General features: G+C 39.9%; 1 protein-coding gene across 1 annotated transcript in view; it reads right to left on the reverse strand.

Annotated features, from left to right (window-relative positions):
* The window catches only part of tbcd (tubulin folding cofactor D), a 281,039-nt gene that overhangs the window by 233,160 nt on the left and 28,130 nt on the right, over positions 1-19,749 (reverse strand). Inside the window, exons 3-6 of the mRNA XM_060844252.1 lie at positions 15,478-15,575; positions 15,272-15,373; positions 10,486-10,632; positions 1,913-1,968 (exon numbers count right to left, since the gene is read on the reverse strand). Coding sequence (XP_060700235.1) covers positions 1,913-1,968; positions 10,486-10,632; positions 15,272-15,373; positions 15,478-15,575 — 403 coding nt within the window. The remainder of the gene's footprint in view (positions 1-1,912; positions 1,969-10,485; positions 10,633-15,271; positions 15,374-15,477; positions 15,576-19,749) is intronic.

Here is a 19,749-nt window from a genome sequence, read left to right on the forward strand (position 1 = left end):
ACGACTCTTTCGATACTGAAGTAGCCCATGTTCGGATGCAACAAGATCTGAAGGATATCCAGGCTTTGGCTGACAAGTAGTAAAAAGTGAAGTCTGCAGATGCTGGAGATCAGAGCTGAAAATGTGTTGCTGGTTAAAGCACAGCAGGTCAGGCAGCATCCAAGGAACAGGAAATTCGACGTTTCGGGCCAGAGCCCTTCATCAGGGCTCTGGCCCGAAACGTCGAATTTCCTGTTCCTTGGATGCTGCCTGACCTGCTGTGCTTTAACCAGCAATACATTTTCAGCGCTGACAAGTAGTAAGCAACACTTGCACCACAAATATGTCAGGCAATGATCATCTCCAATTGAGAGACAATCTCATCAATCCTCTTGACATTCAATGGTGTTACTGTCACTAAATTCCCCAACTCTCAACATTCTTGGGGTTACAACATAAACACAGTGGCTCGAAGAGCAAATCAGAGCCTAGGAATACTGCAGCCACCATTGACAAGGCACAAGTCAGGAGTGTGATGGATACTCTCCACTTGCCAGGATGGGTACAACTCCAACAACCTCAAGAAGCTTGCCACCATAAAGCAGCCCACTTGTTTGGCATAAATATCCACCCCCTCTACCACTGACACTCAGTATCAGCTGTCAACAATCTAAAATAAACATGACATTCACTAAAGATCCTTAGACAGCTCCTTCCAAACCCATGACCAATACCATCTAGAAGGGCAAGTGCAGCAGATTCATGGGAACACTACCACCTGCAAGTTTTCCTTCAAACCACGAACCATCTTGATTTGAAAATATATCACTGTTCATTCACTGTCACTGGGTCAAAATCCTGGAATTATCCCCCTAAGGGCATTTTGGGTCAACTTACAGCAATGAATTGCAGCGGGTCAAGGATGCAGTTCACTACCATTTTCTCAAGGATGACTTGGGAGGCACAATAAATGCTGGCCAGCCAACGACACTCATGTCCCACAAATGAATTTTTTTTTAAATCATCCAGCTTTGTGACTTGACCACAAGATGGCCTTGATCAGGATCCTTTGGTGCATTCTTAACGGCAGTAAGCCACGTGGTCTTTTAATTTAACAGGAAGAAGAATCCACAAACCAGCAGCAGAACTGAGACTGTGAACCTTCTTCATAAAATTATTTCATTATCCATTAGCTTGTGTTTTGGATTTTGCCACCATAGGTTGGTTAAATGCATTCTGTTCCCTCCCAATTAAAAGAACACAGCTTTCTTCTCTCCCTTTTAGGTCCATTGTGCCATGTGTCATCTCTTGCCTCAGTATTAGACGGTCCAGTGGCAAACCACTGTGCAGTGTGAAGGCAAGTGATCGAATTTGATTTTCATAAAGATACAGTTTGTGTATCAACATGATGATTCTTCATATTAGTACAGTGGCACAGTGGTCAGCAAAGCTGCCTCACAGTGCCAGAGACCCGGGTTCAATTCCCGCCTCAGGCAACTGTGTGTGTGTGTGTGGAATTTGCACATTCTCCCCGTGTCTGTGTGGGTTTTCTCCGGGTGCGCCGGTTTCCTCCCACAGTCACAAAGATGTGCAGGTTAGGTGAATTGGCCATGCTAAATTGCCCGTAGTTTTAGGTGCAGGGGAATGGGTCTGGGTGGGTTGCTCTTTGGACGGTCAGTGTGAACTTGTTGGGCTGAAGGGCCTGTTTCCACACTGTAAGTAATCTGTGAGTTATCTAATCTAAGTAACCTACTTTTCATTACAACAAAAGTTTAAAAAATGAAACTGTTCAGTTTAAATGCTAATGCAAAAAAGTCCTTTAATGATAAGTTTATTCCATTCACATGTGCACAGACACTTGTAAAATTAAAAATGGACAAAGGTCATGCATTCAGAACCAACAGAGGAATAATAAGTTTGATGACACACTTACTTGGATACAAGGACAGCAGCAGCATCTCTTGCTTTGTCACTGACTGTCAGGTAAGACTAGAATAAAAATAAATTCCTATCATTCAGTGAAAATGACATGCAATTTGCCTAAAATAATTTTCAAATGGAAGTCTAGACATTTGGGGACATTTATTTTTAGTGTTAACACTGCATAACACCATCATTAAGGCAGAGTACTCATTTTATTTTTTGCTGCCTAATGCTTAAATTTCATGGGCACTGACCATTTTCTAACATCTCGTTAATTTTATGTGAGCCCAAACAGTGAATGCAACACTCCTGCTCAATCTACAAACACACACTTTTTCGAAACAGGTCACTAAAGAGGAAACTGGTTAGTCAGAACACGTATCAATTTTTTTTTTTGCCTTTCTCAGTGCACTGGAATTCCTATGACATGACAGGAGAAACTATAGGCCTAGCCGGTGTTCAGGTCAATGGTCTACATCAATCAGCATCACCAAAAATAAATTAACAGGCCATTCACTGTGTTTACTGTGTGCAAATTGGTTGGTTTGCATGTTGATAGTTTATCTACATAATCCCATGATAACACATTACAAATTACTTAACATATGAAGTGCTTTTGGAAGTCTAGCTGATGTTCAAGGAGCAATACTAATTTCCAAATTGATATTTATCTCAATCCTCTGGTAATGTTTCATTGCCATGCATCCAGCACTCTTCCATTTGTTTTCCCTAAGTTGTGCACTGTTTTTGGAACAGAGAAACAGAAGTAGGCCATTCAGCCCCTTGAGTCTGTTCTAACATTCAATGAAATAATGGCTGGTCTGCAGCCTAACTCCACAGTCTTTCATTTGGCCACATTCCTGAATATCTTAAGAAAATTTTATCTGTCTCAGATTTAAATTAACAACTGATGTGACTTCTACTGCCATTTATGGAAGGGAGTTCCAAACATCTCCCATCCTTTGTGTGTAGAAGAGCTTCCTAACATCTCTCCTGAACAGCCTGGCCCTAATTTTTAGATACTCTAGTTCTAGATTCCCCAATCGGTGGAAATCATTGATTTTTACCTACTCCAACTTTTCATGTTAATATTGTGAAGACTTCAATCAGATCAGCCATTAACCTTCTAAATACTAGAGAAAACTGGCTTAATTTGTATAATCCCTCCTCATAACTTAATTCCTGAAGTCGAGGCTTCATTCTAGCAAACCTATGATGTGCTTCCTTCCAAGACTAATGTATCTTTCCGAACACGTGGTGCACAGATCTGGTCACAGTACTCCAAGTGGGGTCAGCCACATCAGCTGCTACTCACCCATACTAATATATACACAAGTTAATTGTACATTATGCATTTCCTCGTTATCAGTTACTTCCACCTTCACCCCAACTCAAGCAATCTTCTTTCAGCTTCAATGTCATTCCGAATATTATTATTCACAAAATCCCCAATCAATCTTCTTGCCCGATTTCAATGATATCCCAAAGTCTCAAATTCTAACAACAGCATCTTTGAAATTTCCTAATGTCTCTCACAACCCACACAGTGTTCTATAAATTCATAACTTGTAAGATCCAGGCATACAAAAATTCCAACAAAATACAATAAATAAAGAACAGGAATAGGCTGCTTAGTCTTTCAATCCTGCTCTGCCATTCAATAGGATCATTGCTGATCAGATATTACTCATGCCCACTTTCCTGCTCTTTTTCCATAACCCTTGATTTCCCAACTGAAGAAGAAATTATTTTCCTCAGATTTAATATACAAAAGGACACTACTCCCACAGCTCCCTGTGACAAGGAGTTCCAAAGACTTACAACCATCTGAGAGTAGAAATTCCTCCTCATCTCAGTCTTAAGTTGGCACCCCCTTATTGGGAGACGATGCTCTTTAGTCTTAGAAACTGTCATGATGTGGACTATCTTTTCAGCATTTATCGTATCAAGCCCCTTAAGAATCCGATGTGCCTCAATGAGATCTCATCTCATTCTTCTAAATTCCAGTGAGTAATGTCCAAACCTGTTCAGCCTTTGCTCATAAGACAGTCCCTCAATTCTCTGGATCATCCTAGTGATCCTTCTCCGAACTGCGTCCAATGAAATGGTCATAGAGATGTATTGCATGGAAACAGACTCTTCGGTCCGTGCCGACAAGATATCCCAACCCAATCTTGTCCCACCTGCCAGCACCCAGCCCATATCCCTCCAAACCCTTCCGATTCATATACCCATCCAACTGCCTCTTATATGTTACAATCGGAACCAGCCTCCATCACATCCTCTGGCAGCTCATTCCATACCCGTCACACCTTCTGTGTGAAAAAGTTACCCCTTAGGTCTCTCTGATATCTTTCCCCTCTCACCCTAAACCTATGCCCTCTAGTTCTGGACTCCCCGATCCCAGGGAAAAGACTTTGCCTACTTACCCTATCCATGTCCCTCATAATTTTGTACACCTCTATAAGGTCACCCCTCAGCCTGAAACGCTCCAGGGAAAACAGCCCCAGCCTGTTCAGCCTCTCCCCGTGGCTCAAATCCTCCAACCCTGGCAACATCCTTGTAAATATTTTCTGAATCCTTTCAAGTGTCACAACATCTTTCCGATAGGAAGGAGACCAGAATTGCACGCAATATTCCAACAGTGGCCTAACCAATGTCCTGTACAGCCGCAACATGACCTCTCAACTCCTGTATTCAATACTCTGACCAATAAATGAATGCATACCAAACGCCTTCTTCACTATCCTATCTACCTGCGACTCCACTTTCAAGGAGCTATGCACCTGCACTCCAAGGTCTCTTTGTTCAGCAACACTCCCTAGGACCTTACCATTAAGTGTATAAGTCCTGCTAAGATTTGCTTTCCCAAAATGCAGCACCTCGCATTTATCTGAATTAAACCCCATCTGCCACTTCTCAGCCCATTGGCCATCTGGTCCAGATGATGTTGAAATATGGGGTAACCCTCTTCGCTGTCCACTACATCTCCAATTTTGGTGTCATCTGCAAACTTACTAACTGTACCTCTTATGCTCATATCCAAATCATTTATGTAAATGACAAAAAGTAGAGGGCCCAGCACCGAATCTTGTGGCACTCCACTAGTCACAGGCCTCCAGTCTGAAAAACTATCCTTCACCACCCTCTGTCTTCTACCTTTGAGCCAGTTCTGTATCCAAATGACTAGTTCTCTCTGTATTCCATGAGATCTAACCTTGCTAATCAGTCTCCCATGGGGAACCTTGTCAAACGCCTTACTGAAGTCCATATAGATCACATCTACCACTCTGCCCTCATCAATCCTCTTTGTCACTTGCTCACAGTATTCCAGATGTGGTCTCTTATATGATTTCACTAAGACTTCCCTAGTCTTCCACGCCAAACCGTTGAAAAAAGGGTCAGCATACCATTAGCCTTCCTGATTACCTGCTGCACCCATGTACCAGGTTTCTGTGTTTCATGCACCCAATCCCTTTGTTTGGCAGCTTTCTGCAGTCTTTCTCCCTTTAAATAACTTTGTTTCTATTGTCCTCCCTTCCAAAGTGAACTACTTTGCATTTTCTTACATCGTAGTCCATTTGTCAACTTTTTGCTCACTAATTCAATCAATCAATATTCCTCCATAAATCATCTGCATCCCTCTCACAACTTGCCTTTCCACCTTCTTTTGTGTTGACCGCAAATCTGACAACAGCATATTCACTTCCTTCCTCTTAGTCATTAACATAAATTGTAAACAGTTGTGGTTCCAGCACTGATCCCTGTAAAACCATGCTGGTCATGACTTCCCAACCTGAAAAAGTACCTCTTATCCCCACTCTCTGTTTCCAACCCTGGTGCCAATTCTCTATCCATGCCAATATACTACCACCAACATTGTGGGCTCTTCTCTTATGTTTATTTGTTAGGTACTTATCAAACACTTTCTGGAACTCCAAACATATCTATCCACTCCAGTGGAGACATCCTTGAAAAACTCTAATTAGTCATACATGATTTCCCTTTCATGAACTCGTGCTGACTCTGCTCGGTTAGATTATGCTTTTCCAAGTTTGCTATTATTTCCTTAATAATTGATTCCAATACTTTTCCAACAATAAATGTTAGGCTAATCAGTTAGAGTTATCTGCTTTCTGCCTTCCTCACTGTTTGAATAGTCGTGTCACATTAGCAGTTTTCCAATCCTCTGATACTTCTCCAGAATCAAACAGTTTTTTGGAAAATTTCAGCTGATGCATCCACCATCTCTGTAGCTACCTCTTTTGGGATCCTAGGATGCAAGTCATCAGGGCCAGGGAACTCTGCCATTAGCCCCATTAGTTTATCTAATACAACTCTTCTTAATGATGGTAATGGCACTTAATTCCTCCCCCATATTTTTAGTATCATAAAGACTGATGCAAAAATCTGTTCAACTGTTGTGGTTCTGTTCACCGAGCTGGGAATTTGTGTTGCAGACGTTTCGTCCCCTGTCTAGGTGACATCCTCAGTGGTTGGGAGGCTCTTGTGAAGCGCTTCTGTGATCTTTCCTCCAGCATTTGTAATGGTTTGAATCTGCCTCTTCCGGTTGTCAGTTCCAGCTGTCCGTTGCAGTGGTCGGTATATTGGGTCCAGATAGATTCAATCAATAAGCACATCGATCTGGACCCAATATACCAGCCACTGCAGCGGACAGCTGGAACTGACAACCGGAAGCGACAGATTCAAACCACTACAAATGCTGGAGGAAATATCACAGAAGCGCTTCACAGGAGGCTCCCAAGCACTGAAGATGTCACCTTGACAGGGGACGAAATGCCTGCAACACAAACTTCCAGCTCGGCGAACAGAACCACAACAACAAGCACCCGAGCTACAAATCTTCTCACAAACTCTGAACATCTGTTTAACTCCTCTGCCATTTCCTTGTGCTCCAAAAATTCATTTTCTAAGATGCCTATATTTACTTTGATGTCTCTCTTCCTTTTTATATATTTAAGGAAGATTTTATTTTCAGCTTGAATATTGCTCACTAGATTGCTCGTCATTTATTTTCTCTGTCTTTACTATCTTTTTTAGTACTTCTTGATTGGATTCTGAATTTATTCCAGTCTTCAGGGATATCATTTGCTTTGGCCTCCTTGTATGCTTTTTATTTCAATTTAAATCTCTACTTACCTTCCTTGATTAGCCAATTGTTGGTTTGATCCCACTCCTAGAATCTTTTCTTCCTACTAGGATGTATTTTTGTTGAGAGAGTTATAAATTATCTCCTTAAACGTCTGCCTCTACTTGCTTACATCTCACTCCTAAATTAGCAAAGCGCTTGTGTCTAGCTTCCATTCACCACGATTCTATTGTTTTCATCACCTTAACCACCCTATTGTATCAAACCTTGGTCCCTTTCTTGTAGCAAAACTTTTCATTTCCTACACCTGCCTTCGCTTTGCAGAGTTCCTATCATTACTCTCTCAAAGTTTGAACAGTGCAAACTTTAACACATTTAGTGGTCAACTGGTCTCTGCATCTAATAAACAAATCTAGCTTGACCATGTGTAGCACTGTGAGGCTTCACTTTCTTCAGCCAAAACCACCAGGAACTACTATAGAGGAAGGACAGCTCCTTTTTGCTCGAACCAACTGCTTCCTGAAAGTCCACTTTCCGAACTTGATCCACTATCAGCTGAAGCACCAAGGAGTTCAAAATTGTTTGGAAACGAGACTTTAGATCTCTTTGTTCTCCAGGTTAATTGCACCCCAAGCCAGACGCTGAAGTAGAAACTAAATTTTACTTTTGATAATAAATTTATATACAGAATACAGTATCATATTTGTCTGCCTTCTACCTACCACCCCATTACCCTCGAAGTCTTTCTTTATAATTGCACTTGGTATTTAATTAACAATACTCTTTATCGGTATATTTTAACAATGTAATTAACATATTCACTGACACCTAGACCTTAGCTTCCCATTCACTCTCATTCTGAATTTCTGTCTTTCTTGAAGCATTCCACCCACCCATCGACATTTAACTCTCCAAATTCGTCACACATCTTATGGTCACATCATGCATTCAGGATCCCCTTCCACCATCATGCTATTGTTCTTGTTGCTGGCCATAGTGTATGGCAATCGGTATCATCTTTCTCCCATGTCCAAATTTTCTGAACTGTGCTTGCACAATTCCATTCTCATTCATCCAAACCCAGGCAAATATCTTGAGAAATAGCATTTCCTTCCTCTCCACGTTACTTCCAGAATACCCAAGACCAATTCAAAGATCTATCTACCCATCCACCCACAACCTGCCTCCATATACTCATTTGTTCTAGAGATAAATGTCAGCTTTCATACATACATTGAAAAGATCCTCCTTTACCTCTCAACTACCTCACTAAAGATTGCAGTTTCCTCTGAATTGTTAAACGTAGCCTGCGAGCTCAAGTTCAATGAGTTTCAGCATCCTCAACTTCCACAATGGGAACAGAAAATCATCATCTTCAAATCTGCAGCTTATTTAGTTCGCTGGTTAGATATGCTATTCCCTCCCCAACCAGTAACTCAGCTTAAACCATGCTGCCTTTAACCTAAAAAAAACCTGCTGTGCTCTAAGGTTAGAGATTCAGGAAACAAAGATACCTGCAGCAAGGAAAGCACTTACTTCCATCTTCACAACCACAGCTCATCCCTGCTCTTGACTTGATTCCCTTGTAGGAACACGAGTAGGCTCCTGAACCCCTTGAGATATTCAACTACTCAATGGGACTTCGGGCTGATTTGTACACTAATTCCACAGTCCTAACTCTGGCCCTTGAATACCCTTCAGTGAATAGAAATTTCTTAATCAACTATTCACAGTCAATAATTTGCCTAGAATCAACAGTGCTTTTCAGAAGAGTGTTCCTAACATTTGCCATCATTTGCACATACAAGTATTTCAGACTTCATGCCAGAAAGGTCTGGCTCCAACTAAAGCGCAAACAAGCAAAACAATAAAAATGGAGAAAACTACCAGTTCCCTGTCATAACTCAAACTGTAATCAAATCACCTCTTAATCTTCTGAACCCCCTTTTGTGCAACTGGTGCTCATAACTTATCCTTTGGAATTCAGACATCATTCTGTAACGTCCAAACTCTTTAGCACATTGTATACAGTGAACTACTTCTACCCTACTTGCAAAGTTCATATCTTCCATCCTCGATGATATTCAACTTGTCCAAAAATCCACTCAATATAATTTGTCAGAGGTTAAGTTCCAATTGCTTATTACCCCACTTCCCATTGAAGTTGGGACTGGGTCAAAGTCCTTGTCCTTCATTGCATCCATAGTCTGTTTCTACCCTTTCTCTCCATTTAGATCACACACACAGAAAAGAAAAAAGGAGAGTGATAGCTGACTATGCCACTCCTCCAATTGCAGATTATATTTCTCAAAAGCACCTGTTAACTATTTTTTAATCCAATTTCTTATCAAAGCACACATTCTATAAATTTAAGTTTCTATTTTTGATAGCTTTGTCAATTTGTGTTGCCATTTTTAGTGATTTAAGCCAATCTGTAAGCCAAGTACACGGTTTGTTCCTCTACAATATTTCGTTTTCTTCCCCCAACTTCCTTATTACCCCTTCAGAAATGAACTAAAATCTGGTCAGCTATGATTCCATTGAATGACAGAGCATGCTCAAAAGTGGTGAATGCCAACTCTAACTACCAAGTCCCATATTCCTAGATTCTTAATGACCCTCTTAATTCCTAAAAAGAAAACTCAAAAGATTTTCACAATTTTCCCACAGTTATAAAGTCACAGAGATATACAGCACAGAAACAGAACGTTTAATCCAACTTGACCATGCTGACCAGATATCCTAAATTAATTTAGTCCCATTTTCCACCACTTAGCCCATATCCATCTAAACCCTTCCTATTTACATACCATCCAGATGCCTTTTAAATGCTGCAATTGTACCGTCCTCCACCACTTCTTCTGGCAGCTCATTCCATACATGTACCAACCTTAGGTCCCTTTTAAATTTTTCCTCTCTCACCTTAAACAACTATGCCCTCTTGGTCTGAACTCCTCCCACCCTGATGTAAAGCGTTTGTCTATTTACCCTATCCATGTGCCTCATGATTTTATAAACCTCTATAACGTTAGTCACTCCTCAGCCTCCAATGATCCAGGGAAAATAGCCCTAGCCCTCAACCTCTCTCTATAGCTCAAATCCTCCAACCCTGGCAACATCCTTGTAAATCTTTTCTGAGCCCTTTCAAATTTCACAACATCCTTCTGATAGGAGGGAGACCAGAAATGCACATAATATTCCAAAAGTGACCTTAACAACATCCTGTACAACTGCAACATCACCTCCCAACTCCTATACTTAATGCTCTGACCAATAAAGGAAAGCATACCAAATGCCTTCTTCACTATCCTAGCTACCTGCAACTTCACTTCCAAGGAATTATGAACGACACCAGTATTCCTTTATAGTTAACATTAGTTTCTCATTTTTGTATTCTATTCCTTCAGAGTTTAAGTTAACTTGAAACAAATTGAAAACAGACAATTCTAACACAGCAGAGTCGCAGCGCTCACCTTTGCGACATTCAAAATCCGATCCATTGTTGGTGTCCTAGATTGCCCTGCTTGTGTCGAATTGTTACCGTCAAGTCGTGCCATATCGAATGGGAGTAAACAGGTCATGGATAACCATAATAGAAGTATGTAACGAGTCTCCCAGGTCTGAAATATACAAAAAAATCTATCACTACATACCATTAAAATGCAATAAAATGCACACAGGTCTTGGAACACAGGCACTATCTAGGACTATGTGCAACACTAAGAACTGCCTAGGATTCAACAATTCGAATTCAGGACTAAAAGTCTATTCATAATGAAAACCCCGAATATCATTCTTTGCTAGGTAAGAGGAAGCCAGGATCTGTGCTCAGTTATTTCTACACAATAAGATTGCAGGCACTACATAATTGATTGTAATCTTGAACTGAGCTACAAACATTTGTTTTGTCTTAAATTTTCTCCCAAAAATAAAATAAAAAATAAACTGATTAAAATAAAAAACCTTTAACATGTTTATTTTCAAATTTTTTCCCCTGACTGAAACAAATGGCTGAGAAACATTACCATATTACCATAACTAAAATATTACCATAACTAGAACTTCTTTCAGAAGTTTTTTTAAATCAGCAAAAGAGACAGTATTAAGCAACAAGTATAATTTTTTTGTCAGAGTGAAAAAAGGATTATTTAAACCAATGCTACAAAGGACTTGAATGGGCTATTACTATTAACCAATAAGGAAAAGAAGATGAATTATTGGAATCTATTCAAAGACAAGATGCCTGATAACAACGGAGCACTGGCCTTTGTGTAATCTATAAGTTGAACCTTCATATCAAATAGAATTCAGACAGAGGAAATAAAGACTTGATCATCCTCTGCATCATAAACATTTTTAAAAAGGGCCAAGTACTAATTTTGACAACTTATAATGGTCAAAACTTCATGCTTTCCATGTATACAGGAACGGAGGTGTTAATTTATTAAATTACAACAACAGCACTAATAGTCCATATTTAAAAAATTGAAAACCTTTGAAAGCAACAGAATTCAGTTTGTTTCTTGCTTTACAACAATTATTATTTAAACCACAATCTGTGTCAAAACAGAATGGATTTTCAAACTTAATTTCTCTTGCCATGACAAACATATGACAAGCATATATTTCTCAAGATAAGCTCAAATTTAGCACAAATAACTCAATAGCAGATAAAGAAAAACAGAGTTTCAAACTGTGGAATTAAAATACAGGGCATAGGAGTCAGGAGGAGAATTCATACAAAGTTCATGTATTTATGTCTACAATTTCATTGGTAATAATCCAAATCTACTCTCTTCACAAAAAACCTACCATGTCACCTTTCAAAAACATCTTTCCTAGAAGTCCATGTTTAAAGCTGGGATAATTGACATCCAACATGCCAAACCACTTTCAGCTGTTAGGACTGCAACCGCTGGAGAGTTCCTGTTACCATAATTCTCATTAGCTCTAGCAATGCTGAAGTCAATGATGCAACACTTGGATCAATGCAGCCTTGATAACAAAGGCATTCATTCTACTTCACATTTGGAACTCAGCTCTTTTGTTCATGCTTAAACCAAGACTTCCAGGAGGTCAAAAGCTGTCTGAGCATCAGTAAGCAGATTACTGCTAAGTCAATGTTGCTTAATAATATTGCTGATGACTCCTTCCATCACTTCACTGATGATCAAGAATAGACTGATAGGGCAGTAATTGGCCAGGTTGAAATTGTCCAGTTTTATTTTATTAGGAAAACACATTGTCAGGTGTTTTTTTAATGTCTTGTGATCTTCCTCAATGTATCTATTTTGATATAATCTGGCTAATTATTTTCAACAATTCCAAAGCTATGTTGCTGATAACTTAGCACATTTAGGAGTTCGAAAAGCACGGGCACATGTTTAAGGAACAAATAGTCACATGCTTTAAGAGAAGGGCTGGAAAATGATGACTAGATTTCCCATCAACAACAGGTTGAATTGAAAAGCACTTGACAAAAATGGCAGTGGTTAGCAAAACAAAAGCTGATGAACCCGCCAAGAGCAATTTAGCACAGGTGCATTGGTCATTGCCAAATTTATTCACAGGCCAAAATAATCAGATGGGATGGACAGCAATAAATGGATTTCAGAAAAAGCAAATAAATTATTTTTCTCAATTTTTATATGAAACTAAGGGGTTGCAACCATTTAGAAGCTTCCTTGTACAAGGAAAATACATCAAACATGAGAGAGAAAGAAATGTGAATATTGACAATTTTATTAGTCTGGAACATTTGCACCAAATATAACAAGTCCACACATGGTAAAAGAAAAAAGAGCCAAAGTTTCATTACAAAAAACATAAGGATTTGGGTGTAATAAAGCGGTTCCTCGATTAAGTATCGTATTGAAATAAGAAATAGAAAAAGTTTGCAAAGTACTTTGATTGCCTCCTGTCCTAAGTGTTCTCTTCAACAGTATTTTGACTCCCTTTAAGAGGAGAAAGTGAATCTGCTTAAACGTCTGAATATTTGAGTTTGTTGCTCCCCAAAGGATTTCCCCATGACTCTGGCTAGATCCAATTAATCAGCCAAAGTAACAAACGGGGCACCCACAGAGATAATGGCCTGGGATAAAAGACAAACCTGTCAGCAGCCTCTGCATACATACGAATATGTTCAAACTGCAGAGCTCTACACTGATTGGCATTTTTCAAGTTTGGTGAGAGACACACTGGCATTATAAAAGCTTCAACTTACAGCATGTTATATAAAAATACATCTAATTTCATTACTTCTTAATTATGTCACACATATTGGCCATGTTTACTCTTGTTATAAATTTAAGTGTGTCCTGATTATGGTTCAAAGACACCAGTCATTCTGACAAGGTGTCTGAACATCTTACTTTAGGGAGTTGAAATACACTGTCCAATATCTAGTCCTTTGATAGTGGAACTCATTTGGGAAGGCAAGTGCAGCCAAACAACATGATTTTGAAATGAATATTTCTTCATTAACATGAATTTTGGATGAGTAACCACTGAAAGTTAAGGCTTTGTTTGAACTTTTAAGGTCCCTAATTCTAGTTACCAGATTGTACAATTTAATTTTGTTTAATTGACACAATTTATCCTCACATATCATTACACATGACACATCATTGTTATTATGGGGTGTCTTGCTTGGTTAACTAATTCCTCAGCATTGCATCCTGCAATCCATGCAACACGCTCTCCGTCCACTTTTGTCTTTGATAGTCAGGCAGCAGAAGGCTGTTTCCAAAAGCCAGACTCCTATTTCCAAGTCTGTGATTCTCACCCTAACCCACTTAACAATTTGGCAGAGATCAAAAGGAATTTCTGCACAATGGGCAAGAGGCAATTTAATTATTCACCGGGAGAAACTAATGTATGATTTGAACATATGAACAAAAAGCATAGAGACAGCCCCTCAAACCTGCTTTACCATTCAATAAGATCACTGCTGACCTGATTGTATACTTAAATATGCATTCCTATCTACTCAATAACCTTACTTCCCTTGCTCAACAAGAATCTGCACTCCTCTGCCTTAATATATTCAAAAATTGTGTTTCCATTACCTTTTCAGGAACAGTTGAAAAAATACAATATGCAAAAAAAACCTCAAATCTGTTTTAAATTGCCCACTAAAATTTTTAAAGTCACCTCTAGTTCCAGATTCTTCCAAAAGAGGAAATGTCATCTTCACCACATACATTATAATTAGTTCCTCTACTCCACCATTGCCCTATTCCCAACCATTCTCCACAACACTCAACTCACTTAACCTTTTCTTAAATAATCTGTCCTCCATATTCACTCATCCTCTCTGTCCCTACTCAATTACTTGTAATCTCCATACTCATCCTCACTGGCTTTACCTTTCTCTCCCCACCTTACCCCCACTTATTCAACCCTTTCCACCACAACCATGTTCCACTCACTCAATCTGTCCATCCCATCATTCCCCACTCACTCTTCTCTTCCTGAATTTTGTCACATTGTCAAACTTGAATCCTCACCACATCCTATCAAAGGATTACATTAGATTTGATCCACACTGCCTGCAAGGGCAAGCCATCTACCTGAGATTTAGGAGCTCAGACCCCAAGGAAAGAGAAACTAGCTGAGGATTACAGCCATTTCCATCCAGTAGTGCTCATACAGTCCTGGGATCTCAAATATGTCAAGCCAGAGCCAGCGCAAAGTGGTATTTGCTGCCCAGGATGTGGCTGAGACTATGGCCAACTGGAATCTCCTTTCCTCCTTCACAATCCTCTCACACATCCCAAGATCAACGCTCATGCCTGATGCCGAGCGATTAGCAATGGGCTGAGTCATTCCTTTGGTATTTGAGTCTTGGTTTGGGTAAGAAAATCCATCCATCTCTACCAACAGCAGCAGCAGCTCCCACAACAGAGGTGACACCAAGAAGGGAGCCCAGTGCAGAATGGCAGTCTGCAGGCTCATCAGTTGCTGCTGCATCTCCTGATCACCGAGACAGAGTCAAAGCTAGATCAGTATTAGCAATGGATGAAAGACTAAAAGGGCTCGAGTATTAGTTCCCTGAACGAGGCAACGGTTAGAAAGCAAATTAAAAGGGCAGAATTCCATGATCCAAAGATCAGAATTCAGCCAACAGCAGAACTGCTGCTTATCCCTAACATTTTTTCAACTCCGAAGAATACAGACTGCATTTAGAGCAATTATTTATGCAAGTCCTTGCTGTGAAAAATCAGTCTAAAGATGAATAACTCGTGATCCTCTACTTACATCACAGTCTTTTGGGTCTTGCTGACTGAGTAAATTCAACACTGGTTGCAGATCTACCACTTCATGAGGGAACAATCTCAGGAAATATTTATAGCCACGCACCTACGATGGCAAAAAAAAATCCATAATACAGTTACAGATTTATTGACCTGTGCAATAACAGATTCTCTCAACAAATATTTAAGTTAACACTAAAAACACAGTACCTTTGAGATGAGATAAAGGAATTTGAACGCAAGATGTACAAGAGATGAAGGAGAATGTTCATTGCGCACTATATCCAGTAGTATATTCAGCATCCATTCTAGCAGCAATGTTAAAAAATAAAATTGTCAGGTGAGATCCATCACAAAGGCATCACAATTATTATCTTAAAACAGGTTCTCGCTAAAGCCAAAACTTTCCCAAGGCGTAAAGCAAGACCCAGGACAAGAGAATTTAATTTTCATCCATTGACTTCTGGAGAGAATTCTAAGCAACTCTGCTATAAAGACAAATAGCAACATTACAACCATAATGCTTGTGTTCAAACAGCCTCAAGGGACATTCAGAATGCCATTTTTTGATTCTGCACCCAATCATTTCAAACCAGTGGTCATTTTCCAAACATATTCACATCAGCAAATCTAGCATTACCCATTTCTTTAATGCATGCAATCTATCATGAGAACACCTAAACGTGGTTTTCTTCAAATCTAAAGTGCAGCCTTAAGATAGTAAGATAAAAGTGAGCATTAATAGATAGAAATGTAACATCAGTTTGAAGGAGAGAAGAAACAAATCAAATTAAGTCATATTCTCTCCAGATCAACAAAAATAAGTTGAGGTTGATTGAAGTTAACCCTACAGGCACCATTAACGAAGCTATGCAGTTTTCATATCTTGTGTCAATCTGGTTGTTCCTATGATCTTATATTGCAAGTCACCAACAAGGCTTTTTATTGACTCAAAATCTAACCTTAAGGCTTGTTTTCAACCAGCAAACCTTTATACAACAAAAAATCCTCCACCAGAGGGAGCATAGAAAACATAACACAAGATAAATGAAACAATGATTAGAACAAATAGAAGAGTTTAAACGGAAAAAAAAGATAACTAGTGATGTGCAAAGTTCAGGAAGAGAAAAAACAAAAGTAGTAACAAAAAAGTAAATGCAATGTAGTTTTTTTAATTTTCCTGCAAAATTGTGTTTTAATTTAGATACTTGAGATATATATTATAATAATGTAGCATTCCCTGTGTATTTTTTATTCAGATTAATAACTACTTGAGTGTCATAATGCATGAATTGAAAACAACTTAACCATTTGGTCTTAGGAAACATTCTCCTGAAATTGCCAACAACTAAGGGTTAAGTAATCAAATTTAAAAGACCCGACTATGAAGAGATTCAGCAATATTAGAGTAGAAAATGTATTTTAGCTCAAGAACTGCATATGTCAAAATATATTTTTAGTCAATCTATAGCTCTATATATTTATTATTCCCATCTACTGTATACGATGGCTCATGAGCTGCAACATCAAATTGTTGTGAGCAAATTGAGCTCAGGGAAACATTGATCTGCCAGTTCCTACTGGTCAATCACAATGTCAAACCAATATCAATTAAGGAGACTTTGTGGTTCACATCATCCTTATTAGCTAAACAGCCAAAGCTAATGTACACAGCCTTTACTGGTTTTACATAAATTAATTCAATGCTGAAGGCATTTCAAACATACGAAAATTATGTCCTTGCTTAATGTTTTTTCAACATGTATTCAGTTTTTAAACTCTCTTTCCTTTCTTACAGTGATGTAAAGGATCATGAATCACTTGTCAAAAAAATAGAAATTTGAACTATAATCCCAACAAGAGATAGAAAAATGCTTGATAGGACTAAAAAAACTACAGGAGTACAATAATACATTAAATTGACTGTGTATAACAAAAGGTGTTTGAGTGAACTACCTTAATTTAACAGCTAAATATATTGGTACAGACTGTGTTCAGGAAATGCCAATGCAAGCGTCAGTGTCTGTGATCACTGCTCATTTGAAACAGTGATGGGTTGTTTACCCTGATTGACGACATCATTGTTGCTGGATGCCTGGAGATCCCTTTGACTTGTTGCCAGAAACAAATGGATATCAGGACAAGGGAAATCCTTAGATGTGGACTGCCTTCTTCAAGGTCAACAGCAAGCACCACAAAAAAACAGTCCATGGAAATGGAGAACTAGCAGTAGGCTAAAGCAGGAAGGGTATGCTTTGACTAAGATTTTCAGGATCAACAAAATAAAGCAACAAAACCAGAATTGTAAATCTGATGTGAGGAAGGCAGTCATATTTTAGCATGCCTGATCAGGGGATGTTTCAAGGCGACAATCATGGGTTGCTGGATAGGTAGGTTGCAGCCACAAAACAACTACATTTACATTCACATTTGTTTTCATAATCTTATCAAAAAAAGCTTAACAGTTTACATAAATTTAACTGCATGAACAAGTAATTATTACTAACAAAATGTAATCAACAATTCCACTTATAAAAAAGAATCAATGTCTCATCATGATTCCTGTCATTTGCAATATGCGCATCTCAACTGCTCATATAAGTACTGAGACAAAAAAAACTGTAGTTGCTGGAATCCGAAATAGACAAGCAGGAGGCTGAAAGAACACAGCAAGCCAGGGCAGCATCAGGAGGTGGAGAAGTTCACATTTTAGGCATAGCCCTTATTCAGGAATGGAGGCAGGGATAGGGGGAGCTGCAGATAAAGATGGGGGGAAAGGGAAGGGTTATGAGTGAAGAGGGGGCAGAGTATGAGGTAGTGATAGGTTAATACAGGTGGTAGGTACAACCTGGTTAGTCAATGGAAGGAATGAATCCAGTTGGTAGCTGGAAGGAAGGGTTGGTCGGAGGGACGGAAAGGAGGAGATGGGGCTGGGAAGGTTGTTTGAAATTGGAGTCCTCCTGTAGGCTGCCCAGATGGAAGATGAGGTGCTGTTACTCCAATCTGCGGTCTGATTTACTGTATTGTGGCAAAGGAGGAGACCGTGGATGGACATGTTAGAGAGGGAGTGGAAGGGGGAATTGAAATGGGCGGTGACCGTGACGTCAGGCTGGCCCTTCCCCCTCTTTATCTACAACTCCCCCAACCCCATCTCCAATCCTGAAGGAGGGTTATACCTGAAACGTCAACTTCTCCACCTCCTAATGATGCCTGTTCTTCCAGCCTCCTGCTCGTCTACATAAAAGTACTGAATCATGCTAAAGGCTATGACAAACAGAAATAACTCCACAGAGGTCCATCACCAAGTCACCCTTTATTCGCACACGGAGAATCCTTGGCACTGATCCAGCTCTCAGGGTGATCAGAATCTCTGACACTCCTGTTTGTATGTCAGCCAGGGCTCTCTGGACGAGATTAACAGCCCGAATCAGGGAACTCAGTCTATTAGGTCCACTTGGCTGACCTCATTACAATCATGACATCCCTCCCCTTGAGTCTGAGGACATAGGATAGTTCTTTAGTTTTGCAGTTCCTCCTGGAGTGTTTTAGCACCGGGTCAGCTTCGTCCAACTCTGCCTCTGATATGGGTGGCATGTAACTGTCTCTTATGAGCAGAGGGTCTTGGAAGAAATTCATTCCCTCTTCAGGTGGCAATATGCACTGTGTCAGGGTGGCACTACGGCTCAGTGATTAGCATTGATGATTCACAATGCCAGGGACACAAGTTCAAGTTCAGCCTCAGGCGACCGTGTGGAGTTTGCACATTCTCCCCGTGTACCCAGTGTTTGTGTCAGTTTCCTCCGTGTACTCTGGTTTCCTCTCACAGTCTAAAGATATGAAGGTTAGGTGAAATGAACATGTTGCCTATAGTGTCATGGGATGTGCAGGCGAGATGGATTAGCCATGGGAAATGCAGGGTTACAGGAATAGAGAAGGGGGTTGGGTTGCTCTTTAAAGGGTCAGTGTGGACTTGATTGGCCAAACAGCCCGTTCCCACACTGTAGGGGGTTCTACAATTCTGTGTGTCCATTGCAGATTCTGAGGAATCATCAATGCTTGACAGAGAGGGAGAACCCACAGGTTTCAGAACAGTCGGAAAGGCAGTCAAGGAGCCAGGCACATTTTGATCCCGCAACATTTGCAGGTTTTCAGCTTTCACATGGTCCACGTGCTTGTTCAAGACCACCGCACCTATCCAAACTTTGTATATCACTGGACCTGACCACACCTTGACCATGCCTCTTATCCATGCAGGACCATTCCAGCTGTTCCAACACCAAATTTTGTCCCCTGAATTAAATTGTCTCTCTCATTTAGCGGCGTTTTATGTCAGTCATTGACATTGCTAATGCTGTTTCACCTTCCCCTCGGACCTGGGGGGGTATCAGATTTAACCTGGTGCGGAATCTTCTCCATTAGGAAACTATGCTGGAGATATCTCTGCAGTTGCATGTGGGCTCATCAAATAGAAACTGGAATATT

The sequence above is a fragment of the Hemiscyllium ocellatum genome, chromosome 25 (assembly GCF_020745735.1).
Source record: "Hemiscyllium ocellatum isolate sHemOce1 chromosome 25, sHemOce1.pat.X.cur, whole genome shotgun sequence".
Taxonomy (NCBI): domain Eukaryota; kingdom Metazoa; phylum Chordata; class Chondrichthyes; order Orectolobiformes; family Hemiscylliidae; genus Hemiscyllium; species Hemiscyllium ocellatum.